At 33.8% G+C, this 26,331-nt stretch overlaps 2 protein-coding genes and 1 long non-coding RNA gene across 4 annotated transcripts; 2 read left to right on the top strand and 1 right to left on the bottom strand.

The window, feature by feature from the left end:
* The first annotated feature begins 1,081 nt into the window (after nt 1-1,081).
* On the top strand, nt 1,082-8,098 carry LOC124440143 (amyloid beta A4 precursor protein-binding family B member 1-interacting protein-like). The gene is made up of 16 exons (XM_046990472.1): nt 1,082-1,273; nt 2,737-2,938; nt 3,096-3,155; nt 3,799-3,981; nt 4,247-4,315; nt 4,619-4,696; nt 5,010-5,172; nt 5,536-5,657; nt 5,742-5,816; nt 6,266-6,406; nt 6,474-6,584; nt 6,713-6,814; nt 7,066-7,194; nt 7,394-7,448; nt 7,519-7,628; nt 7,794-8,098. The coding sequence occupies exons 2-16, from the start codon at nt 2,750-2,752 to the stop codon at nt 7,809-7,811; spliced, it is 1,605 nt and encodes a 534-aa protein (XP_046846428.1). The 5' UTR covers nt 1,082-1,273; nt 2,737-2,749; the 3' UTR covers nt 7,812-8,098.
* A 106-nt stretch (nt 8,099-8,204) lies between these two features.
* On the top strand, nt 8,205-9,266 carry LOC124440144 (formin-like protein 5; the record flags this gene model as incomplete). The annotated part of the gene is given in 2 exon segments (XM_046990473.1): nt 8,205-8,479; nt 8,481-9,266. Coding segments are annotated over 2 exon segments (792 nt in total), but the record flags the coding sequence as incomplete, so codon positions are not given.
* Nucleotides 9,267-23,400: 14,134 nt separating this feature from the next.
* On the bottom strand, nt 23,401-26,140 carry LOC124440606. Of its 2 annotated transcripts, none has more exons than XR_006946688.1 (2): nt 25,633-26,140; nt 23,401-23,888 (listed from the first exon to the last, which is right to left on the bottom strand). It is a non-coding gene; the product is annotated as an uncharacterized LOC124440606 (long non-coding RNA). The 2 variants fall into 2 exon arrangements; XR_006946689.1 differs by lacking the exon at nt 23,401-23,888 and adding an exon at nt 24,089-24,741.
* Nucleotides 26,141-26,331: the final 191 nt, after the last annotated feature.

The following is a 26,331-nucleotide window of genomic DNA, read 5'->3' as shown; positions in this document are numbered from 1 at the left end:
AAAGAAACGTGTGATACAAACTAGAACTAATCAACCAGGACGCAGAGTGTTTCGTCTGTGATTTCTTCATTTTTATAATGCTATACGTATGTTAAAATTGTAGAGGCTGCACAAGATGAGCTGTGGCACCAGTTAACATGTGTTACCGAAATGCCACATTTGCCAGGTGTAAACAATTTTTTCAAAGAGATTCCAGCGGCAAAAACTAAACTCTAAAGATATCATATTTAGGGCTTTGATGCTGTTGAAAAGTAATCAATGTTTTCAAAATTTAAAACACTGAATCGTGATTTAATTTTCAAGACAGCTAGAAACATTCTCATTTAATTATTACTGCAGTTCACAATTGAATGTAATTTTATAATCTTTTTTACTGCACTAGTTAGCTGGTGTTATTATAAAATCTCTTGAGAAGAGAACCAGTTAAGGCACTGCAAAACTTCCTTTACGGAAATGCTGCGACAACTTTAGAGACAGCCTGTTTACGAAACTGCTGAGTTCGGATAACATGAATAATATAAAGTTATTAGTTATATTTATTTTAGCTATGCCAAGTCATACGATTGGGAAGTTAAAATTGTTCTTACGTTATAATTGTAACGATGAACAATTTTTACCGAAAATTTTGTGGTAATTAGTTCCGATTTTGTACATGTGCAACTAAAATTGTGACTAGTTCCAAATAAAAAGTAAATTTAACCTTTCCTTTCATCACTGATTACGACGAAATCCATTTTCGAGTCGATTGGACTCGAAAGTTGAGTGATCCAAATTCCCATCGGGTAAAATTCGATTGTCAACAACTGATCAATAAATTCCGGTCGGGTTAAGTACCATCAACACAGCTTGAGGAAATCGCCTCAAATGGAATGTTTGGTCTATGGAAGGTAAAAATGACATAAATAAAAAAGCGTGGGTATCATAAAGACAAAAGAAGGTAATTTTTCCTTTTGATAGTTTAATTTTAATTTCAAATATACGAAATTTATCGACACCACAGAAGAAACGAGTTTGAGTCATGCCCATATCCGCCGGAGTTCTTGCATACAAAAGCAAGTAAAAAGTTTGACGTAAATGAAATAAAAATTAAGAAAGCCAATATACAAGCCACATAAATTAACACCTAGAAGGTCGTAAAAATTTTAATGCCGAGAAATCTTCGACATTTATAAGCAAAGGAGCAAAATACCGACATTATTTACCAATATCAACACCTCTTGTACAAATAAATGCAGCTTCTCCGCAAAAGTTGATGTAAACGACGCTTTTTGAGGTATATTTTCGTTTTGTTAAATATACGCGATTAGCATGACGATTAGGTAATTCTAGTTTCGTTGTAGTTGGAAATTTTGTCATTTCTACATGTCAGGTTGGAAAAAAATTATTTTGATAAAATACAATGCCGGTTAAGATATAAAACCATTATAAGAATGTACGTTTTATGTTATTTTTAAGTTTCAATTTATTATCTGGTTTTGAAATAAATTTTGAAACAAACACTGAGCAGTTAGCGAAAATTTTGCTTTCGCATAGTAGGGCTAATTTTTCATAGCCGTGTGGTATTAACCAGGTCTTTTTTCGAATCATTTTTGTTCAATGAAATTTTACTATAACACCTGTTTATATGATTATATTTAGTATATTTAATATGATGTTCATTATTATACTTCAATTTTATAATTTATAACATTGTAATTTATACTTTTTAAGATTATGCTTTGATTGTTTTGTTTGTAAAAATGAATATCATTTCATTTGTGAACATATGCATCGTTGTAATTTCACTTTAAAAATTTTGTTAAAATTCTACCCTGTGGGTGTTCTGTTAATTGTATGTCTTAACACACAGCATATTTTAATAGCAGGCTGTATATATAAATGGTGTCACTCTGTGACTTTGTTGATTAATTAACAGAAAAATTCTCTGCATGCATGTGAGAATTTGTCAGAACATGTTCAATCAAGAACTTATAATTAAACAATTATATGTTTCATTTGAAGGCTCGCTTTACGCTATAATGATTAGATTTCATTCTCAAACAACTAATGCATGATTTTTATTGAGGATAGTATATAATGAATGAAATAAGCTGTTGGTATTTTATTCATTCAAAATTGATTTACAATTCTTTTGTTTCTACTTTAAGTGTCAATTATCAAATAATTATCAAATAACAGAATGACTTGTAAAAGCTGTTAAGTTTTCCCTGAGAAAGCTTTATCTTTATTGTGCTGGCACTTTTTTTATTCTGTAAACTTTCATATTTTACTTTGTAGTTTGAAATTTATTTTATGGAATTAGTGAGAACAAGACAAAATTGCAGTCAGGATGGTCAAATTGTAGCCACTCCCAATCATACTTTAAGTGAAAAATGTTTTCTTTATGCGATATTTTGATCCAGTAGAGGATGCATGATAATTTGCGTGTAATGTTATTCCTCCTATTTTCATGTTGATCTTGCAACTAACTTTTCTCTGAATCGTGATGTTCACTAAACTAACCAGTTGTAAATGAGTTCCGTTGCAAGAATAGCACCGCAAAATTGAACCTGGGGGGGGCTACCAATTATATTTACTGAATTTACTTGGTCTTACTTTACTTGGGCTAAAATAGATAAATGTTAGCAAAAATTTTATTTTGGGGAAAAGTGGGAGGGTTGAGGCCCCCCCTTTTGGTTCTGTGAATGCAGTACATCCCCTTGCTACTAATGACGTGGAATGTTTTTTTCAATTTAGAATCATAAATAAAATGGATATCAATGGAAGTGAAAGTATATCAGAGGACACAGTCAGTTTGGCATCATATTATGACAATCCCGAGACATTAAAATCATCCAGTAGTTTTGAAGATCAAAGTGATGATGAGAGTGAATCAGATCAAAATGATCATGAGGCTGATATTGACAAGATGCTATTGGATCTTGAGGGATTTCAAGTGGTAAGTGAAGCGATCTCATCAATATTTTGTGTTGATGAGCTTAAATTTCTCAAACATATTACCGTGTGAGAGTGAAGAAAAGAGGATTGATAACACCATACTTGTTTTTACCTGCAAACTTTTTTCAAACTTATTTAAAAAATTTTTTTTGATATAGGAACTAATCCAGACTAATGGACCAAATGCAGAAGAAGAAGTTGAAAACAATGAACCATTGGTATGTTTGATTTTTATTGAAAATTAGCTGATGTTGGTTAGAATTAAAAATGTATGTTGTACAATATTGGATAGAATACATACTAAATGATGTAGTATAGGTAAGGATACACAATGAAGTGATGAAGATTGTGTATTGATGACTAAAACATTGTGACTATCTAATCACATGCAACAGTAGTGAAGTCATCACAACTTTTTATTTCTGCTATGGGTAGAAATATTTTCATGTCTTTTCACCAAAAATGAATTAAAGTTTTGAAGATTAATGAAAATAATTGTTCAAAGAAGTGAGCAATGATTTTACCAAAGAATTTGCAAGAGTATAAGAGTAAAAATACTACATGGGTTTGGCACTAATGTATGAAAAGATTCAAACTTAAGTATGTGTAAACTAGTTGCATGTCTTGTTCAGTTTAGTAAAAGATGTGCAAACTATTTAGATTTATTCTAAATTTTTTGTGGTTGCCTTGTTCAATTGGGACTGCATCCTGTTTAACCATTAATTGCATTAATTAATTACTAATTTAATTTGGAATATATTGGTGTATTTTAGTTTTCTTTTACATGCTAAAAATTTAGTGAAAAATATTTGTTGGGAAAAGTATAAAAGCAAAGGTGTGTTATTGTTTTAAACTGCATAGGATCAGATTTCATATTCAATGAACATAATAGAAGATAGTGGCGATGTGGACTTAGATGCGCTCCTAGAAGATCTCTGTGTAATGGAAAAAGACTTAGTAGGAGACATTAAAACTACACATGAAACTTCCCGTGAAACAAGATCTCCACCACCATCAATTAAAAGATTATCATCTCCTGTAAAGGTGCTCATACGTGTAGAACATACATTAGAAATATTTGTGTTTAAGATCAATAAATATCACTAATATTCACATTGTTTACATGCAAGGTAAGCCAGCTTAGGAAATGTAGTTTGGATGATAGGATTTTTGTGGAAAAACAACTATTTTATAATTTTTGTATGTCATGTTTTGGCAATGTTGCAACTTTATGTTTTGAATGAGCTGTCTTATTAAATGCTTAAAAATTTCAAAACTTTATAGTTAATAAGTTGAATGGATTTTTTAGGTTACAGCTGATGTAAAAATGCAGTTGGAAGCATTTGGTGAAGAGTTGGAAAATAGAGAACTAACTTTGGTAAGACTGTTTTTTTCTTTGTTTCATCCTGTTTCATTATCAAATTTTTGTGAAGAGTTTTCAAGAAAATCCTGATTGACAATTGCAAATATAAAAGTCGTGAATATAGGATCAATTATCACTACATTTCTCATCAATTTTTGTTTGATTGGAGTAGTTATTTCCATTAAACTTGTTGGTATAATTCATATATACACAAAGATGACAATTATTGGTTCAAATCACAAATTATCATAGTTTATGGTGGTAGAAATAAGGTCATGATGCTGCTACTATCTGATTAATGACTTATTTCATTTCCAGGAGGAACAACAAGCAAAGTTTAAAGAAGAGAAAATTCGTATTGCTATGGAAAAACTACGGGAAGCTCGCATCAAGAAGGTAAATAATGACAACCATCTTGTGTATCTTGATAAAACTTCTTTAACAACAACATAGGAAGCAAGTTTTCTTGTAGTGATTTTTTATTTCGTTTGATTTATTGTATTTTCGTCTTGAGATAGACTTGACGTCTTTTCAAGCACTTTGCTCTTTAAAACTATTTTCTGTGTTCACATTGCCGTTATGAGCACAATAAAGGTTGTGACTCTTCCCAATTCTATTGAACATGCTGTTTATATTTACAAAAATAATAATTATATTAACAAACTCCTTAGTTTCTTTGGCGTTAATACGATTTTTAAAATTTTCATAGCTTGTGATAAAAATATTTAATGATGAAGATCCAACCTCTAAAACAATTCTCGTTGATGAATCATGGACAGCTTGGATGGTTTGTAAGAAAATGGTCATAAAATATGACAGAGAACAAAGTACAAACTGGGTGCTTGAGGAAAGACAACATTCCAATAACTTATGTATGTAATAGTTGTATTTAATGATTGCATCGTGAATTTCCTCTCACTAGAACTCTTGCTGTTGTTCAAAAAAACAAATTTTAAAATGAGATGAAGCTCCATCAGTTTACCAATATTACAAATCATAACATTTTTATTATTTTACTGGTTTTGCTTTCTTTCAATAATGCTTGACATATTTGGCACGAATAGTTGATTTAACGTGCTGTTTATCATTTGTGATCATTTATATTTTCAACGAAAAATTCATTTTATACGTAGATATTTTCGTTCCTGTCGTTCGCATTAGCAGTTTTTTTGTTTTTTCATCACAAATCTTGTGTTTTCTAATTCTTTCACAAATAAGAAACTTTAATGATTTAGGTCGTGTTATTGAGGACCATGAAATAATCGTTGACATTGTGTCACAGTGGCCACGAGAAACGGATAATCAGTTGGTTTTTACGATGCGCCGCGATAAATATGTTTTATTTAAAAATCCTCAGGTGATATATTGTGCAATTAAAGATAATAATTTGTGCGATGATTTTATATCAAGGGTTTATGAAAAAAATCTTCTTGTTTGATAGAATTACTTACTTTCAAGTGACACAAATGAAGGCTCGGCCAGGTTAGCTGAGCAGAGCAAAGACACTTTGATTAATGTAAGTCGAATTATATTTCACCAATGTGATGGGTTTTCGTACGAACAATGAAAATAGCCTATGAGATGAAGTAATTAATTGGAAACCACTTAAAGTGAAGAAGGGAAATCGGCTGTGTGTATGTTGAGATGATTTTCTGGTTGGGTGGAGATAAGTTGATTGAAGGGAATATACTTGTATCAAAAACCATGACCAGCCTACAATTTAAAGAAATATAATAAAAACAAATTCCGAAGAAGCAAGTTTCTGTCTGAGGATCTCAGGTCTTTGGAACAAAGTCGAAAATTTACGTTTCACTTCTCGTCTTGTTTTGATTCATATTTTGCAATCTCAAGATGTCTTGCTTCTTCGCAATTTGTTTTATATTATACTTGTATCAATTCACCAAAACTATCCTGCGTTTGTATAAAGCAACGTTTAAAAATTAGATGAATATTATCATTTTGTAGGAATTTTTCAAATCTGACGCAATGCGTCTTCCAAACCTTGATGGAATATTGTATTTAAAAGAAGGACGACGTACGTGGAAAAAGCATTACTTTCTCTTAAGAGCCTCGGGAGTTTATTACACTCCAAAAGGAAAGACGAAAGTAAGTAGGTGTCACTCTAGTCATGGAATGAATGTGTATTTAACGAACTTTTCATAAACTCTTTCAGAATCAACGCAACATGAGTTGTCTTGTATCGTTTGATAATACTTATGTTTACACGACAACCGATTTTAAACGAACTCAGAAGGCTCCTACTGATCATTGCTTTGTTATTAAGGTAAGCCCTACGGCCGAATGGTACGTATGTACCTAGAGTGATTATGTAATCTAAAATTCAAAAGCAACTGGGGAGTTTCTTTTAAAAATTAAGATCAATGGATGAGGTATAGCTACTATATTTTACAGCCGTCTATGTCGAAAGATCTTGATTCACGGGCAGTGAAATGTCTTTGTGCCAGTGATGCTCAAACAATGCAACGATGGATTACCTGTGTACGAGTTGGCAAGGTAATAATCATTCACGTCTATTATTACTGCTGACCATGTAGCAATAATGCCGGCTCACCATATATATATATAACGAAGTTAATTCTGTGTTTGTATGTGAATTTCTGTTACAAAGGGCTCAAAACTCCATTAGTAAATGATAGTTTTAAAATGTTTTAAACACGGTGCTATTTGTGAAACTGACGGAAGATACTGAATGGTCTGAACTTTTTGGGGTGACCATAATGTTTCCCAAACTTGTTTTTGTACAGTTTGGGTATAAAATGCTTGAAAATAAAAATAATGTTCATGAAGAAGTTGAAGATCTTACTGTTGGGACTATCAAAAGATCAAGAACATTATCTTCTGGATCTGGCTCAAGTATGGAGCTTCCTTTGCAGGTTAGCACGACATTAAACGTTAAAATGTAACAAAACATTAAGAATTCACCAAATTATATGTTAACTTGTGTAGAACGACTTTAATAAACTATTTATGACGTGAGTCAATTGATAAACTTTACGACGTATTTTTGTGTGTTTTCTTGATTATTGTGAGTGTTAATTTGATTTTCTGATCTTTTTGTGTTTTACCTGATAGGAAATTTCCGGTACCATAAGAGGTCGTTCACGAACAGAAATCTCCATTGACCAAGGTGTCGTAAGATCTTTATAAAATTGCTATGATCGAACATCGATAAGAAATATGAATTGTGCTTTTTACAGGGCATAGAAGAAGCTCAATAAGAAAAAAAGAACCCATTCCACAACTTGGTTCGAAACTTCTCGCAAAACTATTTCAAGAAGCGTGGAAAAATGGCGCCGAAACTGAACATGTATGTACATAAGTGTAACTTTGAAATTCTATGTCAAAACCGACGTCTTCTTTTATTTAAAATTTGCTAGCGTTAAAACAGCTGAAGTGCATGTTTGAGCGGTTTTAAATAGTTCAAAAACACGGACTTCAAACTAAAAAGATCATATTTATACTCAATTTTTAGGCCAACAAGAGGAGATAGTTATACAGCAGTGACATTTTTTTAGCTTTTGTTTTTGCCAGTGGAAGTGTTAAAATCAAGATTTAATCCGAAATTATAGTACTTGTGCCTTTGGAGATTGTGTAGACACTTACAATAACTTGATTTATTTTGGCCTTCTTACTTCAAAAAATGATGCGTACTTTTACACTTTTATACTTAATCAAATAACGTTATATTCAATTAACTAAATTTTTAGAGTCACGCGAGTTTATTGTTTATAGGTATTGTCCCCTACATCTCCCAGCACTATATTTTCTCCAACAAAATCAAATGAAACCCCTCACTCACCATCAAAGTCCTTTTTCATGGAAAATGAAAAACTTCGAAATCTTGATAATATTAAAGAAGAAGAAGAAACGAAGACTTTAAACCAAGAATCTTCGCTTGTTCTCAACCCACCTCCACCAACTCGAAAATCATTTAGCATTCCTACTAAAACGACAATTACAACACCACCATCAGCAACACCAACACCAGCATCAGCAACACCACCACCACCAGCATCAGCAACACCACCACCACCAACACAAAGCAGCAGCACCACCGCCACCACCACCAACACAAGCAGCAGTAGCACCGCCACCACCACCAACACAAGCAGCAGTAGCACCACCGCCACCACCAGCAACACCAGCACCAGCAGCACCACTCACCAGCAGCACCACCACCACCACCACCACTAACACCAGCAGCACCGGCACCAGCACCGGCACCACCACCAGCAGCACCCTCACCAGCACCACCAGCACCACCGCCACCACCACTAACACCAGCAGCACCGGCACCACCGCCGCCACCAGCACCACCGCTGTCATCAAGCGATGTTTTTCGTGATGAAATAGATGATGAATTGACGACGTCTGTAGATGAAACACAATCCCAAGTAACAAATACTGCTTCTAATGGCTTCCCAACACCACAAGCAATTGTCAATGATTCAAATCCGCCACAATCTTCATCTCAAAGTCCAGATAGTCCTTCAAATGACGATTTTCCTTTACCTCCTCCACCTTCCTCCATGTTTTCTGATGAAGAAGTCCTTATTGATGAGAGAAGAAGTGAACCTGAGATAAACAATTCTCCATCACCTGTTCCCACCGAAGCATCTCGACCCCCACCACCACCTCCACCTCCGTCAATCGCAATCGCTTCCACGCAATTCTAAATTCGCAAAATCTCGATGAAATAAACATACCTTGATGTGATTTTATGATAATATATTTTCATGTTTTATTTGAATGATCTTCTAGTATGGCGATGCTGTCATATTTTTCTGGATCGAAGACAAATTCAACGAGAAAACGTAAAGTATAAAGTTTATGAATGGGATCATAGTTAAGTAACTTGATTGTAAAAAGATAAGACCATAAACTACTGATTTAATTCTTTACTATTTACTATAAGTATAAATACATTCTCTATGTACGCATTTAACACGATTGTTGTTTACTATTCCTTAACCTACTAAGGTTACTGTTACTGCGTGAAGAATCTCAACTTATACTAAATCGCCGTTTTCTCTTTTTGTTTAATCCTTTTCGCCAACGTGCTTGTAATGGTTGCGAGGTTGTCGTTGGGACAAATTGAACATTTTTCGTATGACGATGCATGTATGAATTTTTTACTCTTTGGTAACGTATACTAATAGACTTTATTTTTTGAACAGAAATTTCTTTTTTTTACTAAAATTTTCTCCACGAACAACTAGAACAAATTTATATATGTCTGTCGTTATATGAACTTGTTTCTGGCATTAACCATCTATATCAACCGACCGCATCCTGTTCTCCTTTACACTGGCTTTTCAATTGCACTGTAATTTCTTCGAGAAAAATTTTTTTGGTCGCGCTTATAAAATGTAACCTTTTCGATAAATACTGGTTAATGTTGCTCGTATACTTTTAACTCTCTTTGCGATAATCGCTGTGTTGATTTTTCCACTACTGCCACTTCTATTCTTTCAACAACATATTTTTTGTCTGCTATAGTGCTGTCATGTCAGAGTTCATCCTTCTTTCTCTACAAAACCATTGTATTGTATAAAACCTTGAATTGTTTACATGTTGGTATTTTGACAATCTTTTGAGTTTTCTCTCCCTAGTGTTTATGTCGAACTAATTATACTTTTATTTTTCGTAACATGGAATCTGTTGTAAAAATGTATCTTGTACATGGAGACCAAATGGGACACTATGATCATGAAATATGAAAAATCAGAACTGCTCATTGAGCTAAAATACATGGAACGCTACATGTAATAGAAAAGTCTATTAATTTTTTGAAGCCAAATCTTACACCAAGATACGCGTATGTAGTTCAATCAATTTTCACTCCGCGAGAGAATCTCGAAACACTACACACGCGTGTCAGGGTGTAATCTCGCCTGTCTCGGGTAAGATTTGGGTTTATTTGCTTCAAGGTAGCGTTCCATGTATTCTAGTTCAATGGTACTACTCCAAGTACCCCATGGCTGCATCGCTTGCCATCTATATAGTGTATACAAAAGAAGACAAGGAGAAGCTTCCTGAATGATTTCGTTTCCGGGGAAAACGTTTTTGAATTGTCATGTATATAGTGTTATATAGAAGCTTGAAGATTGGTAATCCTGGCGTTATTGTTGAAAAATAAAAGTTTCTCCTGATTCTATATATAATTTTATTGAGCTTTCGACTCGGTGCTTCGAGCCTTCTTCAGAATAAGGAAATTACTAGAATACTAGCTATTCACACAGTTTTTAGATTGTAGACGTTTAGAGCGTCTAATTGGATTAGCGAGTGGATTAATATTATTGGTTGGTTGGGATACGATGGTGTTATAAAACGAAGTTCGTTCATAGAAAATATTGGAAAAGGTACAGAGAAAGAAATTATTGGAGTTCAATCCACGAGATCAACAACATATCTTATTGCGTTCAGCAGTGATAAAATAAATGTCTTGGTGTAGCGAGGCTAGCTTTGACATGGTGAAGAACATTGAACATGAACTAAAGTCAGAAATGTGGGTAGACTTGGATAATAAGATATGGTGGGAAATGGAAAGTTTTATTCAGTAAATGCCAAGTCCGTAGGACGAGGGTAGTACAAAAAGACAGAGGTGAGATAATGGCATTATTTCACCTGAAACGAAACTTTTTATTCTTTCTAGTTGTTTTTTAAGAGTTGGATTTCACTCTGCTTTTTGTCAGTAAAAAATAAAATCTTTGTAGTTGTGTCGTCCATGAATAATAAAACTTACTTTCTGTGTGTTGTTCAGACGTAAATGATTTTTTCATATTTTTCAAAACCTTCGCTGTTTGGTTCAGGACATTTGTTTTTTTTTCGTAAAATAATGGACACGCAAAAATGTTCTATTTGAAACGAAAATGAGGATTATAGAACAAGACAGAAAACAAAGAGACAAAATAATGAGAGAAGAAGATGGATACAGAATAAAACAGATAAGACTAAAAGATTGCGGCCATTGCAAGATAGACAATAATTTACATCAAGTTTTGTGTGGAAAAAAAAGTGAAAAAACCATCGCAAAAGCATGACAGTGTCCATATTGGAAATTTTGGGCAATATTTTTTTGGAGTACCAAAATTACTGTAAAATCAACAATTATAAAGATCTTGAAAAGAAAAAGATGCAGAATTGCGTAATTGTTGGCTGTCATCGGAATCGTCGGCAAAATAGTCTTATCACAATGTTATTTAATATGGAAAACGAAACCAACACGGTTCGTCGGCCCAAAAATAGTAATACAGTTACATAATATCAATATTGTCTGTTCATACGGAAGTAAACACATGTTGCTTTATCCGTAGGATGAACGACGTACTTAACTTTAACTCACACAACGTTTGGAATAACAAAATGTCGAAGTTCAGGTTTAATTGTGGTTTTTTGGTTTTTGATTCGCCCACAACTGATTTTGAAAGCAGTTAAATTGTTCGCACGATAAAGCACGATAAAACTTTCATTAAACGAACAGTTAAGTAAATAATAGCATTGAATTTTAGAGACGTATCAGATCTAGGAACGTAGTAAAGAGTGATGTAATCGCCACTCGTCACAACAAAATCTTCGAAAAAACCGTGTGTGTTGAAAATTGTCCTAGTTCATTCTTCTCGTTATAAACATGAAAAGTCCTGGAGATTCATAAATGAAGAAAAAGCATACTTAAAGTGTCATGTAAATTTTCATACCTTGAAATTAAATATACGTAGAAATAATGATATTAGCACTGTATTGATCGATCGACTTGGGTTTATGACAAGTTCCATTAGTGGCAACAAGAACTTCGCTTTGCAAACCTATTTTTTGTAAACTTGTACCCTGTAAGCTATGGCAACACCGAATGGGTTTATAATACCAATAATAAGCAATTATTCATAGTTGATATAACTGATAAATTTATATTCACATATATGGATGAAACATATGCAATATTAACAAGAAACGTACGTGTAGAAGACAATTTGAACATGGCTTTCATTCCCCCGACTTAGCATACCAGAAATATTTACTTTAATGGGAGGGGTGGTGAAGGGGGGGATTAGCCAAAACCAACAAAAAATGTTTTTGTGGTTCGATTGTCATCTCCTTGCAGGCGCCACAGAATTAAGACAAAAACAATCAAGATATAACTGGTATCGATTTACAAAACTGATGCAATAGAACCGTGCTAAAATTTCATTTTGAGTTTGTAAATTTTTAGTTCGTAAGAGTTTTACGTATCAAGTGCAATTTTTTTCAAAACATTAAATTATTTTTATTTGAAGTAGATGTCTTCATAATAGTCAGAATTGGCATAAAAATCTCAAATCATAAGTTTGAAGCGGTAAACGAGCCAATATTGTCAACGAACAAACTTCCAAATGCTATTTTGTTTCAAAAATACGTAATTCCATTTGACGCAACATATTCTGAAGAAACAATAACTTTATTAAATGTGATTTAACGATAACCTTTGCTATTTGTCAACAATATAGGGGGATGTTTGTATTTTTGTCGTTTCACTCAGAAGAGCCAAGCACAGGATGTAATCAGACATCACACAGTTTATCGCACAGTTTGGGTTTTTATATTTTTTAGAAGTAATTTCATGAGTTTTTTCTAATATTGAGAAAGAAGAATTTGACGAATTAAGGTTTATTTTTTTCAAAATTGATCAAATAATAAACTATTTCGCGAAAAGTTATAAGGGCTTTTTTTATTTCTTTTAATTGAAATGTTACATAAGACGTGTCTCGTCAGATGTTTTTGTTTGAATAACAAGTAATTGCGTAACAAGTAATTGTATCTTGAAAACTCATCTCTTGCCTGCAAAAATCTTACATTCGCGCAATGAGAGTAAAACTTACAACAAATTTCAGTTAGTTCAATACCTTAACTGGTATAGAGCGATGACCATCTCATCATTCTGATGGGCCGAATTTATGACACATGAATTCACAGTCTATAAATAAAGCTCAGTAACACGTCTTTCTCGCTCTGGGAGTGTGAAGGTTGGAGAAGTTTAAGAAATATAGGGATATTTTGTGAGCTTACTTTAGATTTTTACAAAACAGATGTAACACCAATAGGGCAGTGTTGGCAAATTGATACGCCGCGACGCATGAAGTGGTGTCTGCATTTGTTTTATAAATTCTTCTAAAAGCGTCTGTGTTTTCCGAAACGGAAATGGAAATGTTCTATATCACGTGATCAAGTTGTATATTATTCCTTATCAGAGTGTTAAGTGCGCAATAGTCAAGTTGTTTTTCGTGTTAGTAAGACGTGTTTTTGGAGGCACCTCAAAAAGATAATTTGACGTCTTATTTGCGCGTAGTTCTAACGCTTTAGACAATGTCCGGCTTTGGTAACTTCAATTTCAATTCTTTTGGCTCAATGAACAACCTTAATGGTCTGGCACAGTCAGCAGAAAGGCTTAAACGTCTTATGACAGAGAATTGTATAAGGCAGCAAGAAAGCGCAAATAATGAACGCATTTTGATAAATAATGATTTCTTTAGTTCTTCAAACGACGACAGAAACCTGACACCTCCTTCTCCTTCAACGGTATGTTTTAATGTATTTGAAAAAGTACCATCATTTTACAGAATTGGAAATTGTTTCCATTTGGTTTCAAGCAATGACGCTTTCATAATTTAACTCATTTTCACAAAACAATATTAATTATACTTTACTTTTAAAAACCAGTAAGTTTTGTGCAGTGCATGGTTTTTCTATAATCTCGGTCGTAATAATCAAAGATATTGAAGTCGCAACTGTCAATGTCAAAAGCCCCTAAAATATATTGAAATTTAAATCTTCTGTACACAAACCATATGTTTGTTAGTGTATGACAAAATATGAATCGCTTGTTGGGTAGATTCAATGTGGAGCCAATGTATTTTCATGTTTTAGCACAGGTACCGTTCATGTTTCAATAACTATTTCTAAGTCATTCACTGACGCAATAATTCTGCAAATTTAGTCTTTAATTACAATGTAATTTTTCTGCATTTTCTCACTTCCAAAACAATAAATTTCTAAAAAATGAATAACGAATTCCTGAACTTCATATGTCGGGACAAACGCATGCGCACTGGCGACGTTACTAACATCATGGAGTCATATTGACCAGATTTTGATAAATTTTTATCGATGATTATAGAACTACAGTTTATTTTCTAATCTGAAATAGTGTCGCAAAATTTTACAATGTCAAAGCTCTTGATCATTGACTCCGGGAAAATTCTCCTCATGTTTTATGGGATAAATCGCCTCTAAACAACCTTTTACGTATGGTCACATGTTTCTAGTGGTTTCATACAAATTCATACACTATTATTCATCACTAAGTAATACCTAGCTCCGTTCATTATAAAACTCTGTATTCTACTCGGAAATTGTAAATGTTGCACAAATTTGTTGACATTATTCAATGTTTACGCACATGTTGACATTATTCAATGTTTACGCACATGTTTTATTTGCTGAATAGTTTTTTTTTCAATAATCAAAAATTCTTTTTAGAGAATTTGATCTTCAAAGAACTACCTTCAAAATAGTTATTCCATTTCACTTAAATTTTTTACATATGCTGTAGACGATAGACAACTGTAGTCAATGGTTTCCTTCGTTGAACTGCTCTGACGATTTTTCATTCTGTTAATTAATGCACCATTTCTTTTATTGATATACTTTTTCATCTTGCCGTTTATAAAAATTTTCATTTGCAAGACCAAGGTGAAGACATCTTACAAAGCGTTCAATCAGAGCTTCGTCTCTTAGATAGTACCAACATATCTTGGCAATCATCTTTTTCTTGATAACCTTCCATTCTTTGCTCATCATAGCTCACCAACCACTACGGCAGACGCTATACAAATCGCCATGATCATGGTATTTCAAGGATAAAGCGAGGCTCAGCGAGTGGTGCGGGAATCTTAGGTCCCGCCCCTATTAGGAGTAGCAGTTCGTCAGGTTTGGACGTCTTTTTTGTAAAGAATTAGCTTCTTCAATTTGGCGGTAGCAAGCAATTATTTTGTATGGATTAAATTCTGAAAAAATTGAAAGGATTAACGAGCTTCGTCTTTGAAACACAAATCTTCTTTTGCTATTTTCTCTTTCGTGCGTTTCTTGCCTGTCAATATTTTTAACTGTTTTCAATCTTTACCTAAATCTAACCTTGGCTATTCATCCTGCGCTACGTTTTGCCGGGATTCATACGACTTTCCTTTTAAAACAAGCAATGTTATCTTCTGAATCGTAGTTTTACATGTTTTTCACATGTGATACTTCAATTCGTCTTCATTAAACTCAAATTTAATAATTAACAATTTCATTCAGTCATTGAAGGATGCTTCTTAGCTTTTCTAATCATGTTTACGTGGTTCTGGAGGTAATGTTGCTTTTTAATATCGGTTTTTCAATTTCACTAATATCAACTTTCTTATGCAACAAAAGCTCTTGCCATTTTCATACATATAATGGAAAGTATACCTTCAGAATTGCTTTGGTTATTTTATGAATTTCTCTGTGATTATGAGTTTTTCAGTTGCAAACATAGACTGCACAGTTCTAATGTGTTTATATGAAATAGTGTTTATATATTAGCTAATATGTCCTTATCTTGATATTCAGGAAATTCTTCGCATAATTTTACATGGAATAAAATCAACAGTAATCAGGCACAATTCAATCAACAGGCACACCAACTTCAGAACATGTTGCAGACACGTCAACTTTTGGCTGCCGTGCAGACTCAGGCAAATTTAGCTAGTCAGCAGTCTTTGAGCATGATGAATGACTTTAGGTTCCCACGACAGGGGAGAAGTCGTATGCATAATCAAAGCGGTGGTCGCTCAAATCCTTATAAGAGAGCGTATCAAGGACTTTCCAATCGTCGACACGATCGTAAGCGAAAGCACTCCCCCCGTTCAAAACCTTTCACACAAGATCGACGAAATGAAACTGCAAGGTTATATTGAAGTGTAGATTTTTTGTGTCATTATGATTATCAGTATATTCAATATCTTGTAGTTTGTTCATTTCATTTTATCACATCATTTTTGTGGATACAATAACGCGCAGTAACTTTAAGTTTCATCAACGTTTTTCCGAAGCGCGGCTTTAATATCTATTTTGATCTTACTTTACTTTCTATTTCTAAAAAAGCTATGTCTAGTTCTGACGACATCGTTTCATAAAGTTCTAAACACCTCTAAGAAGTATTTGAATATTTTCTTTAGTAAATATCAATCAATACGAAAACAGACTAATGATGTTCCAATGAAGAAAAACGAAGTAAACGAAAAAGGTGTGAAACCGATCTATCTCAAAGGTTTTTAACATCACGGATGTGTGAATGTTTTTAACATCACCTGAATGTGTGAATATTTTAACATCACGGATGTGTGAATGTGTTTAACATCACCTGAATGTGTGAATGTTTTTAACATCACCTGAATGTGTGAATGTTTTTAACATTATGGATGTGTGAATGTTTTTAACATCACCTGAATGTGTGAATGTTTGTAACATCACCTGAATGCGTGAAAGTTTTTCTTCTTTACTCTTGATTTCATTTCACTTAATAAAATTGATTTGGATATTTGCCTGCATGAAGTCTTCGTGATATATTAATGTATACGATGTGCTCACTAGAAGTGGAAGAGAAACAAAAAATCTCCTTGACAGCAAGAAGGAACGCAGCTGGGGAAAATGTAGAAGAATTAGTAAAGATGAATTTTGATGGCAAACGTTATTGGTGTACAACGTGTAAAATAGTTTGTGTAAAATTGAAGGTAAATTGAATCATCATTTAGTCGATCACTGGCGAAACATCAGAAAAACCAATTAATCGCCTTTTTTGACAAAGTCAGGTCATCAGTCTTTCAGCTCGTTGTCTTTCCACATCGGCAAGGTAATCAATGTTAATCAACACTGATCAAAAGTGGAAACACAATGTACTATTTCCTGGCTAGACTTTGTTTTTGGCTCACTGCAATTCAGACTATGACTGGCTACTTGCCATTTTATTGGTGTTGAGGTTGGAATGATAATTATCCCCACAAAACTTTGGAAATTTAGACTTCAGTCTCCTAAAGACACTTCTCGTCACTTAAGATGAACATTTCATTGTCTTCTTCAAAATATAAAATTGAAGATTTCAGCTTTATCCTCCTAAATGACAATCTATAAACAACCGTTTGTCGGCAATTGCTAATTGAATTTGGTGTTTTAAAAAAGAGAAGTCGTTTCTCTTTTTCTGATGACTTTGATACAGGTGCAAACTTTGACGCTGGTCTGATTTGCGCATTTCTGGGCCATTTGTCACATCTGAACATAGTTTTTCATGGCCAATAAGAGTACTTCAAACTTCTTTGATTGTTTTCCTTACTTGTCACTCATTTTACATACAAAAGAAATTCTTCATTTTCAGCCCTATGTTATATTCTATAAAGATGTGTGTTTAGTAATGGGCCGATTTTGACTTTTCATAAGGAGCCCATGTACACAACATGCCAATTTGTACGTTTTTCGACTTTTTGTATTTATGGCATGACAACTTAAGCAAGTTCTTCAAATATGCCGTTTGGAGAGTTTTAAAAGCAACGGTAACCGTACTTTGTTCTGTGAGGAGAAAAGCAAGTAGTTTTCTTCAAAATTAAGACAATTTATGATAATCAGCAAGTCCAATCAAATCTCATAAGGAACTTGGTGTTTTGTTCAAGATGTTAAAAAATGTCGCCTGTTTACTACATACTTCAACAGGAAAATACGCTTGTCGTATAACGTTCCGTTAAGTCACGTACATCAGTTTTGGTAATGTAATTATCATCGGCTTTGCTGATTGATTGGCCAAAATCTAATCGGTAAAAATCGGCTTTAGAGAATCCGTATCGGCAATTGATTTTGTCAAGCATTTGTTCACTACTAAATTCAATTCATAAGTACTTTTTGACTTCGTAGTTGAAACTACTTTCTCATATCAAACGAGACAATCCAATGGTTAACAATGTGTATGATTACCAACACACACCGAGATTTTCTTTTGCAGATCGATCTCGTAACGCAAGTTTCGTTCCAGTCATATTACAGTACACTGGAAGTGACACTAGCAAAATAAATAAAGTGTTTTATAAGCTCGAGCCAACATAAAGTACAGTCATTCATTGATAACAACACGGTATATCAGAGCAAGCTGCCTAAATTTTTTAGAGCATCCAAAAGCATTTCTTAAGCGAGAGCCACGTGAAAGCAGCTACTGAAAAAGCGAAAAAAGAGCTAAATGCAGAAAATATGAGGGTGTGTTTAACGAGCATTGAATATATCTGTTTCATTTTATGATTGCTCACACAGTCGTTTATCTTACTGCAACAGGAATCAAAGACAGGGAAGAAACCAAAAGACATCAAGGAATATTTGAAATATGTTTGTCGTACCAAGTTAACAGCAAGAAAAGAAAACAACGAAATCTACTTATCATCTCTAACCGATTGCATCGTGAAGGTCACAGATTTCTCATGTGAACGAGGCTTCATGGGTTTGTATGTTTGTATTATTGTGGAATTGAGATTGAAGGATTTCAATAACATCTTTTGAAGCAAGATGATTTTCCACGCTAAATTCCCGTCTATTCCAAATAGAAAGATTTTAAATCACAGTGATAAACCTTAGGACACTACACCTCATATTGCTCACAAATCACGAGGGTGTAGAAATGATAGAATTCATCAAATAATCTTCCTGCGAAAATAGAAAAGATATAAAACTGTTTATTTACGAGTTGCTTTTCTTCAAGGTTCCGAGTTCGTGAAAGCTGTTTCAGGATTTAAATGCCAATTGTGTAATGTCTTAATGAGACAAGAAAATGACATCATTCAACATCTTAAAGAAAAGAAACACAACGATAAATACCAGGTAAGTTGAAAAACATGTCTCAAAAATAAAGTACGCACGTTTCTAGCAATAAGGGAGAGGTGTATTGAATTGAAAATGCAAACGCAAAATTTCTCTTGCATGCATAAAAATTGTAACTCTAAGAAGTATTAGATGTTTGTTCGCAAGAATGATTTTTGTCGCTTATTTAAACTGAAGGTGTATTTGAAAGAGAATCCTGACTATTTGGAGAAACAGGAGAAAGTAAACAAAGAATTGTTAAATATGTTGATGAAAAACGAAGGGCAAGAAATCGTGTTACAGGATAATATTGGAGACAAGTTTGATGATCTTGATTTACCCGAAGAAAAGGTAAACAGTTGTGACCATAAAAACAGCGTTGAAAATGTAGCGTAGTATTTTTACATACAGTTAACCATCGAACAACTCAATATTATCGAAATAAATCTTAAAATTAGTTGCACATTTGTGGCAATTTTCTAAGCGTATACAGCATAGCGGCCCACTGCGACAAATGTTTGAGAAGTTCAACAACAGCCATGTTGTTAATGCCAGTTAACAGTTGCGCCTTTCACCTTTTCTAGCCGGAAGATGTTCATTTTGATGCAATTGAAGCAGTAAAAACATACAAAAATTCAAAGATAGTAGACTACGAGAGAGAATGTAATGAATTTGTTGTTTCCCACAAGGACATTGGAGAACTGAAATCAGGGGTGATACGAGAGACTAGTATGGGAACAGAAGATGGTGCGAAAGCTCAGGATGACGACGAAGTGGACGAAAAACAAGTGGAAAAACCAATAATGGACGATGTAAAGATAAAACAGACACTCAATCTGAAGAAAAACAGGACGTTTTGATGAAAATTGGAGACGAAAAAGATAAAGTTTGTAAAATTGTTGCCGTTTGTATAGTTTGAAGTAATCTTGAAATGAGATTGCTTCTTAGCTAAAATTATTTTAGAATGTTCGCGTTTTACTCACAATTATTGGCTAATCAGATGCTTGCGTTTCTTTTAGTTTTCTCACGAAAATATGGTACATAAGCCAAAACAAAGTAAACTTGATTACTCTCTGTTTAATGGAAAAGTGGAAAATGACATGACAGATACGTCTAGTGATGTCAATATGAAAAAGTCCAATATCGTTGCCATGTTTCCTACGAAGGAGCACGAGACGGAAGCAAAACTCCCCAATTTTGCACGAAGTCAAAAGAACCACAGGTTCTTGAAACCTCTAGTTTGGCCTTGAGCGATTCTGTCGAGCTAGAAATGAAACACGCTTCGCTAAACATAGCAGAAAAAGCAAAACGTGGAAGCATTAAAGCAAAACGAGATGACTGCAAGGTTCAACGTAAGCTGAAGACAATAAAGAAATCAGCGGAGTATGATGACATTTTTGAACCGGAGAGCCAAAAGAAAACCACAAAAAGGCAAATGACCGATGCCAGTAAAACAGCTAAAGCTGTAGTTCAAGATGCGATATCGGCAAAAATCCCTGAAATCAAAACGCCAGCTTACGCTGTAATGGAATTAGCGACAAAGGAAACAGAACTGGAAAAATCGAAAGATGTCCATGAAAGAGAAGATTGCAGGAAACACAACGAGCAAAACACAGACAAACAAAATTATCTTGAGCAAACACAGCAGAGCATGGAACAAGGGACTTCAAGCGAACCGGAAACGTTGAAGGATCGAAAATTTTGAACAAAGAAGGAACTCCTAAAGAAACAGAAGAAAAAGACAAATCAAAGCCAGAAACTAGTTCTCTCTTATCAAATGAGCTCATGTGCTTGCATGAATCTGAAGCAATGTTCAAAAATGATGCCAAAGAAGTCGATGGATTTGAGGTATTAGACGATGTTGAAAGCGATGGTTCTGAGACAGAAGATGATATGTGCATGGTTTGACAAATAATTAACTATGAAAGAAGATTAATGTAGACCAGAAGTATTGCATGAGTAGAGATATCACCACAAGTTAAGTTTAGTTTGACACATTCAACTTGAATACAAGAAAACTTGTAGCTTTAGTAAACATGTAACGAGCTTAAGTAATATAAATTAGCAATATATATCATGATAAAGATAATATATTTCTTGCAACTGTAATGGCATATAATCAGCACCATCAATTTGGTTGGTGGTTTAAGCGAACTTTGACGAATATTTGAAGTAGAATAAAACAATTTAATCACCAGTACAAATTAAAGAGATGTCAAACCATGAAACTCTTCAGTTTTTTCCCGTCAAATATTCATAATCATTGTCTAAATTATAGGCGATTTATACTTATACACCGTATACTGACAAATAGAAACAGCATTTTTTTGGTCAACACGAATGTAAATGATTGATCCTCCACAAGCGGAGGATCAAAATTCTCCATTCATATCAAGTTACTAACTAGATATGAATGGAGGAGAGGAAACGCAATTCGGAATTTTGACCAAACTGAATAATTATAAGAGACGACATTTTCTACTTTAACTATTCAAAAAAATTTTCCTTCAGAGAAGGCTCGATCGCTTGGCTTCGCATCTTTCACTATTTACAAACAAATTCTCCTCATCATGTTTTTCAAAACCTTTTGTCAACTGCAACACAAGTCCAACGAAAATATTCGGTGACTTTTTTTGTGGAATATTTGATCTGATGTCTGTTTTGTCCAGTTATTTGCCTACTTATCTTTGATTGATACTTTGTCTAAATAGTAATTTATTTGCCATTTGAATTATAAGTATAAAAGCAGAGTCAAACCATTTTTGTTAAAGACTGTTTTCCTAATTGTTTTGTTATATAAGTATGTTATTAACATTCATTCTGCACCCTAAGAAACCAAATATTACTTTTCGGTATGTCACTGTAAGTAAAAATGAAGTAAGGTGGTTACAGATTGTGGGTGGACATAAATGGATAAAAAAGATTTACCGTAGCAGACACAGAGGAGACTGAACTAAGACGTTTAGGTGGTTACAGATTGTGGGTGGACATAAATAGATAAAAAAGATTTACCGTAGCAGACACAGAGGAGACTGAACTAAGACGTTTAGGTGGTTACAGATTGTGGGCGGACATAAATGGATAAAAAAGATTTACCGTAGCAGACACAGAGGAGACTTAACTAAGACGTTTAGGTGGTTACAGATTGTGGGTGGACATAAATAGATAAAAAAGATTTACCGTAGCAGACACAGAGGAGACTTAACTAAGACGTTTAGGTGGTTACAGATTGTGGGTGGACATAAATGGATAAAAAAGATTTACCGTAGCAGACACAGAGGAGACCGAACTAAGACGTTTAGGTGGTTACAGATTGTGGGTGGACATAAATGGATAAAAAAGATTTACCGTGGCAGACACAGAGGAGACTGAACTAAGACGTTTAGGTGGTTACAGATTGTGGGTGGACATAAATGGATAAAAAGATTTACCGTGGCAGACACAGAGGAGACCGAACTAAGACGTTTAGGTGGTTACAGATTGTGGGTGGACATAAATGGATAAAAAAGATTTACCGTAGCAGACACAGAGGAGACTGAACTAAGACGTTTAGGTGGTTACAGATTGTGGGTGGACATAAATGGATAAAAAAGATTTACCGTGGCAGACACAGAGGAGACATAACTAAGACGTTTAGGTGGTTACAGATTGTGGGTGGACATAAATGGATAAAAAGATTTACCGTAGCAGACACAGAGGAGACTTAACTAAGACGTTTAGGTGGTTACAGATTGTGGGTGGACATAAATAGATAAAAAGATTTACCGTAGCAGACACAGAGGAGACTGAACTAAGACGTTTAGGTGGTTACAGATTGTGGGCGGACATAAATGGATAAAAAAGATTTACCGTAGCAGACACAGAGGAGACTTAACTAAGACGTTTAGGTGGTTACAGATTGTGGGTGGACATAAATAGATAAAAAAGATTTACCGTAGCAGACACAGAGGAGACTGAACTAAGACGTTTAGGTGGTTACAGATTGTGGGCGGACATAAATGGATAAAAAAGATTTACCGTAGCAGACACAGAGGAGACCGAACTAAGACGTTTAGGTGGTTACAGATTGTGGGTGGACATAAATGGATAAAAAAGATTTACCGTGGCAGACACAGAGGAGACTGAACTAAGACGTTTCGGAGAGTGGAATTTCCAAGAGAAGCCTTAATCCGGTAAACTTTGTAAAATTACATGCCTTTGCAAGTTTTTTGAAACTTTTTCTACAAAAAATTACTCGCGTGTACTACTTTCATTACATTCACCTTTTTTCATCAAATATGCATAATTAAGCGTTCAACTATTATAATTTGATCAACGTCTTTAAAATGTGCTTTTTTTAAATTTATTCTACTAAAATGAATTTATGTTTTAGATAAACTATTTTAACAATTTAGAAAACTGCCAACATGCAGCGACTGTAATCATACCTATTTGAACTTTTTTGCAACAAAACAGAAGAAATTCATTGCTAACTATATTTTGATACCTTTGTATTACTTAATCATTAACAGAGAAGTGTTATTCTAGTAATTTAAAGCTCACATTCACCATAGGATTCAAGTTTCCTCTTAACATTCTGATCTAGTCTAATCTCTTTAACATCTTCAGGAATTATTTCTGAGTAAGCCAGAGGGCCAATAAAACCAGGCAAAACTTTAAATTTCCTTATATTAAGTATGAATTCCTAGAAAAGTAACAGTACAAATATAGAGCTGGTGTAATATTGCTGTAATACTGTAATACTATAATACTGTAATATTGATGATATAGTTCAATCATTTGCTTGCATTGTAAAATAGCTTCAATAAATATATTACACAAATGCTTAAGAAACACCAGAGATTTGCTTGTATAAAATGTAAAATAATTGTAGACAACAGGCAGTAACTTGTTTCATAATTTCATTTACTTTTTCAATGACATGCTCTGCAAACTAACAACTAAATATGCCCAGGAAAAATTGAAAATCAACAATCACAAAATGGTCCCATTTCACTAACCAGATTCTTTTTTCTAGGAAAAAGTTCACATAATGTCTATTAATAATGTAAATTATGAAATCGAAACATACTGATTTCTTCACAAACTTCTAGGGCATTAATTCTACTTGCAAGATTTTTTCATTACATGAGAAAGATCCTAAAATTACTCCAAATATTTTTGTGTTCATTTACTTGAAAAACAACAAATGAATTTTCAAATGGAGTGTATAGTAATTTTCTTGAAATATTTGTATTATAGAAACTAATGTTTCAGCTGGTTTGACTGCTAGAAAGTTCACTAATTATTTACTAATTATGCAAAATGTTAAACAAATCTAAAATACTTCTCTTCACTTTGCCAAATAAAAAACATCCAAAGATCTTTTTATCCTTTGAAATGAATTGAGCCATTTATACTTATAACTTAACTAAATTTGTCTTTGCATTACAACATATACCAAAGCCTCAACCAAAGCTGCCAGAACTGTATGATGTATTGATAAACTACAAGGGCAACTGTCAGTGTTGCCTATCTGCAACTTTTAAATTTGGTTTCTATAAGTGATTGTAAATAAGTTTGATTACAAAAAGCACTTTATTTGGTATTTACACAATAAAATACAAAATAGTAATATAGCGATGTTTTTGAATGACATTTCCATTTTCAGATTTCAAAACAAATTTTGGCCTACCAAATTTATCCAGCATATTGATCTACCTGACAACAGACTTCTATTTTAAAATTAATGTCAACATACTCATTTCTTGAACTAATAAAGTCATTGGCTTATGTAAATGACCGAATTCATGGTTATTCCAAAGTTTTCAAAGAAGCATGAAAACATTATTGTACAGAAAAAAGTCAACAATAGATTCAAGGACTTACTTCACGCAACTGTTGAATGGTTACTTTAAGTTTATAACTTAAGTATGTTATTTAAGAAATAAAAGATGTTTATTGTGTTTCCATCATTGGTTTGCACAAGCTTATGCAAAACACGGAGACGTTTGCAAGAACTCAAGAGCAGATCAGTGCAAACCCAAGACTAAAGGTCAAGAAATATTCATTCGTTTCTTTTATAAGTAACAGTAATGCAAAACAAATAACAAATGTTTTAAATAGACCAAGGTGGAGAAACTTTGCACATGTGCCAATCAGTGATGTAGCCAGCCGCAAGTTTTGAGCATGTTATGTAAAATTGAGATCATTAACATATTATTCATTTCTTTAGAAATTTGTTGTTTTTACAGTGGGTGAAAACAGAAAAATTAACATAACAGGACCAAATTTGAGAGCTGAATAAGCCAATGGTGCCAATAAGCTAAGGGTGTGTGCATTTACATTGTAAACACGAAAAGTAAAAAACGTTGATAGCAAATTAAAGAATAACAATGAAGACTTGTGATAAACATAATACCCCACAAAGAACAATTAACGATACCTACCTTGGTGGGAATATATTTTGTCTTTTCGTAATCCGTTAACACAATTGCAGCACCGAGAACATCAGAAAATTTGTTGAAAACGTGACCATGAGCTTTATCTTTTAGACATTCCTGAACAGCCTGTTGAGAAAAACGACGTTGACACAGAATGAATAGTCGGTAATTTGTCCATTATATGTGCCATCGTCGTTTGCACGCTTTGATAGGCGGGAAACACGAGCTTTTCTTTTTTTTGTCAATGTCATATTTTTGTTGTCCTCGCTTAATACATAATCTCTAATCCATGGAAAGTGTATCAATTTTTGGTTAAACATTTTCTATCCACCATTTTCTATTAAGAATCATATATCCGTAACTGAGAACTACCAGCTGAGAACTACACGTTGGCTACTTGGCTGATTTTCACGCTTTCCACGTCAGTCTGACTGGTCTGACTCAATCAGTTGTCGTCTGACACTTGGACTTGGTCACAGACAAACTTGGTCTTTCACCTACACGTGTCCATGCCACTGACCTTAATTTACTGGACTTATACGTATGTGAATTCAATGTGTTATCGATTGGCAGTCAGCAGAAAGGTCCATTGGCAAGCAGTGGCAAGCAGTGGCCCCAAACTTTCAAATTTAATATAAAAATTTCCCTTCTATGAACAAGAAAAGTGCCCTTTTTTTACAAGAAATGAGTCCTTTGAAAATCCGT

The sequence above is a fragment of the Xenia sp. Carnegie-2017 genome, unplaced genomic scaffold (assembly GCF_021976095.1).
Source record: "Xenia sp. Carnegie-2017 unplaced genomic scaffold, XeniaSp_v1 HiC_scaffold_2, whole genome shotgun sequence".
Classification (NCBI taxonomy): domain Eukaryota; kingdom Metazoa; phylum Cnidaria; class Anthozoa; order Malacalcyonacea; family Xeniidae; genus Xenia; species Xenia sp. Carnegie-2017.
Note: the sequence above shows the minus strand (reverse complement) of the source record. Positions and strands in the feature narration are given on the sequence as shown.

What these genes read in the sequence shown, in the direction of transcription:
- LOC124440143 (XM_046990472.1), top strand. Translation starts at nt 2,750, where the DNA reads ATGGATATCAATGGAAGTGAAAGTATATCAGAGGACACAGTCAGTTTG. An exon ending in TTGAAAACAATGAACCATTG is followed by an intron (nt 3,156 to 3,798) that starts GTATGTTTGATT and finishes TAAACTGCATAG; the next exon opens with GATCAGATTTCATATTCAAT. An exon ending in GTATGGAGCTTCCTTTGCAG is followed by an intron (nt 7,195 to 7,393) that starts GTTAGCACGACA and finishes TTTACCTGATAG; the next exon opens with GAAATTTCCGGTACCATAAG.